The sequence below is a fragment of the Chiloscyllium plagiosum genome, chromosome 51 (genome assembly GCF_004010195.1).
Source record: "Chiloscyllium plagiosum isolate BGI_BamShark_2017 chromosome 51, ASM401019v2, whole genome shotgun sequence".
In the NCBI taxonomy this organism is placed as follows: domain Eukaryota; kingdom Metazoa; phylum Chordata; class Chondrichthyes; order Orectolobiformes; family Hemiscylliidae; genus Chiloscyllium; species Chiloscyllium plagiosum.
In genome coordinates, this window is record NC_057760.1 from 4593915 (window position 1) to 4596993 (window position 3079).

Here is a 3079-nt window from a genome sequence, read left to right on the forward strand (position 1 = left end):
CACTCCTTCAGCACTGACCCTTCGACAGTGCGGCACACCCTCAGCACTGACCCTGCGGCACACCCTCAGCACTGACCCTCTGACAGTGTGGCACTCCCTCAGTATTGACCCTCCAACACTGCAGCACTCCCTCAGTACTGACCCTCTGACACTGCGGCACTCCCTCAGCACTGACCCTCTGACAGTGCAGCACTCCCTCAGCACTGACCCTCCAACAGTGCAGCACTCCCTCAGCACTGACTCGCTGACAGAGCCGCACTGCATTAATACCTTTTCAATTTGTCATCATCATGATCTCTTGCTCTGTGTAAAACCAGTCTCCTTACCCCTGTACATCAGTGATCAATGTCAAAGCTTGAGGCAATGTGAAAAGAACACACAGGTTCAATGATTAGTACAAAATCTTGTTTATCAACTGTGAGGTCAGTTGCTAATATTTTACAATCAATACTTGGACACGGGAAGATCTCCCATTGGTCAGTACCCACGGAGGTCACAGATTGACCCTTCCTTTCCGCTCCCACTACTAATAGCATCGAGCTACCATTCAAATCCTGTTTCTTGCAGAAGGTAGGAGATCAAACTGATGCAAATACTGGAGTGGAAGGCTCTGTGTTGGTATTCAAACAGGTGCTGCCCATCCTCCCTTCACACTTGGTGAGAAATCTGCTGGATTCTGCTTAGTATCTCCTCGGATTCGAGCTGATCTAGTGAGAGCAGTGACAATCCCAACTGATCTTCCTGGGGTTAGAATCAGGAAAAACAGAAAATGTTAAACAAATCATAAATAAAATACTTTTTAGGACCACAATGACAGTTTCTCAGAAGCTAACACAGGAAAAGTATTGAAATTCTCCCAAGTGTCCTGGCTGACATGTATCCTTCATTTAAATATTATCCAGAGCACTCGAAGTACAAGAGGAGACTGGGGGACAGAAAGCATGTGGTGAAAGCACTAGAGTTGGGGTTGGTGTTGGGGAAAGAGAGATATCGATGTAGAAAACTGAAAAAGAGAGACAGAGGAGAGAAGATAGGAAAGAAAAAAACCTGTGGGAGAAATAGAACAGGAATTAATGAGAGAGAGAAGAAAAAAACAGAACAGTAAACGAAAGAACTTATACATCAGCAAAGAACAAAAGGAAATATGAGGTGTCAGTGGGGGAGCACTTTGGGGCCAGCGACCATAATTCTATTCGTTTTAAAATCGTGATGGAAAAGGATAGACCAGATCTAAAAGTTGAAGTTCTAAATTGGAGAAAGGCCAATTTTGACGGTATTAGGCAAGAACTTTCGAAAGCTGATTGGAGGCAGATGTTCGCAGGTAAAGGGACGACTGGAAAATGGGAAGCCTTCAGAAATGAGATAACAAGAATCCAGAGAAAGTATACTCCTGTTAGGGTGAAAGGAAAGGCTGGTAGGTATAGGGAATGCTGGATGACTAAAGAAATTGAGGGTTTGGTTAAGAAAAAGAAGGAAGCATATGTCAGGTATAGACAGGATAGATCGAGTGAATCCTTAGGAGAGTATAAAGAAAGTAGGAGTCTACTTAAGAGGGAAATCAGGAGGGCAAAACGGGGACATGAGATAGCTTTGGCAAATAGAATTAAGGAGAATCCAAAGGGTTTTTTACAAATACATTAAGGACAAAAGGGTAACTAGGGAGAGAATAGGGCCCCTCAAAGATCAGCAAGGCGGCCTTTGTGTGCAGCCAAGAAAACGGGGGAGATACTAAATGAATATTTTGCATCAGTATTTACTGCGGAAAAGAATATGGAAGATATAAACTGTAGGGAAATAGATGGTGACATCTTGCAAAATGCCCAGATTACAGTGGGCGGCACGGTGGCACAGTGGTTAGCACTGCTGCCTCACAGCGCCAGAGACCCGGGTTCAATTCCCGACTCAGGCGACTGACTGTGTGGAGTTTGCACATTCTCCCCGTGTCTGCGTGGGTTTTCTCCGGGTGCTCCGGTTTCCTCCCACAGTCCAAAAGATGTGCAGGTCAGGTGAATTGGCCATGCTAAATTGCCTGTAGTGTTAGGTAAAGGGGTAAATGTACGGGAATGGGTGGGTTACGCTTCGGCGGGTCGGTGTGGACTTGTTGGGCCGAAGGGCCTGTTTCCACACTGTAAGTAATCTAATCTAATAGGAGGAAGTGCTGGATGTCTTGAAATGGTTAAAAGTGGAAATATCCCCAGGACCTGATCAGGTGTACCCGAGAACTCTGTGGGAAGCTAGAGAAGTGATTGCTGGGCCTCTTGCTGAGATATTTGTATCATCGATAGTCACAGGTGAGGTGCCGGAAGACTGGAGGTTGGCAAACATGGTGCCACTGTTTAAGAAGGGCAGTAAAGACAAGCCAGGGAACTATAGACCAGTGAGCCTGACCTCGGTGGTGGGCAAGTTGTTGGAGGGAATTTTGAGGGACAGGATGTACATGTATTTGGAAAGGCAAGGACTGATTCGGGATAGTCAACATGGTTTTGTGAGTGGGAAATCATGTCTCACAAACTTGATTGAGTTTTTTTGAAGAAGTAACAAGGAGGACTGATGAGGGCAGAGCGGTAGATGTGATCTATATGGACTTCAGTAAGGTGTTCGAAAAGGTTCCCCATGGAAGACTGATTAGCAAGCTTAGATCTCATGAAATACAGGGAGAACTAGCCATTTGGATACAGAACTGGCTCAAAGGTAGAAGACGTGGTGGTGGTGGAGGGTTGTTTTTCAAACTGGAGGCCTGTGACCAGTGGAGTGCCACAAGGATCGGTGCTGGGTCGTCTACATTTTGTTATTTGCATAAATGATTTGGATGTGAGCATAAGAGGTAAAGTTAGTAAGTTTGCAGATGACACCAAAATTGGAGGGGTAGTGGACAGCGAAGAGGGTTACCTCAGATTACAACAGGAACTGGACTAGATGGGCCAATGGGCTGAGAAATGCAGATGGAGTTTAATTCAGATAAACACGAGGTGCTGCATTTTGGGAAAGCAAATCTTAGCAGGACTTATACACTTAATGGTAAGGTCCTAGGGAGTGTTGCTGAACAAAGAGACCTTGGAGTGCAGGTTCATAGCTCCTT

The 3079-nt window shown here is 45.4% G+C and overlaps 1 protein-coding gene across 2 annotated transcripts in view; it reads right to left on the reverse strand.

The window, feature by feature from the left end:
- Positions 1–386: 386 nt before the first annotated feature.
- ercc2 (excision repair cross-complementation group 2) overlaps positions 387–3079 on the reverse strand; it is a 43388-nt gene continuing 40695 nt past the window's right edge. For both annotated transcript variants that reach the window (XM_043684065.1, XM_043684064.1), the window contains exon 22: positions 387–741. In XM_043684065.1, coding sequence (XP_043540000.1) covers positions 649–741 — 93 coding nt within the window. In that variant the 3' untranslated portion in view covers positions 387–648. The remainder of the gene's footprint in view (positions 742–3079) is intronic.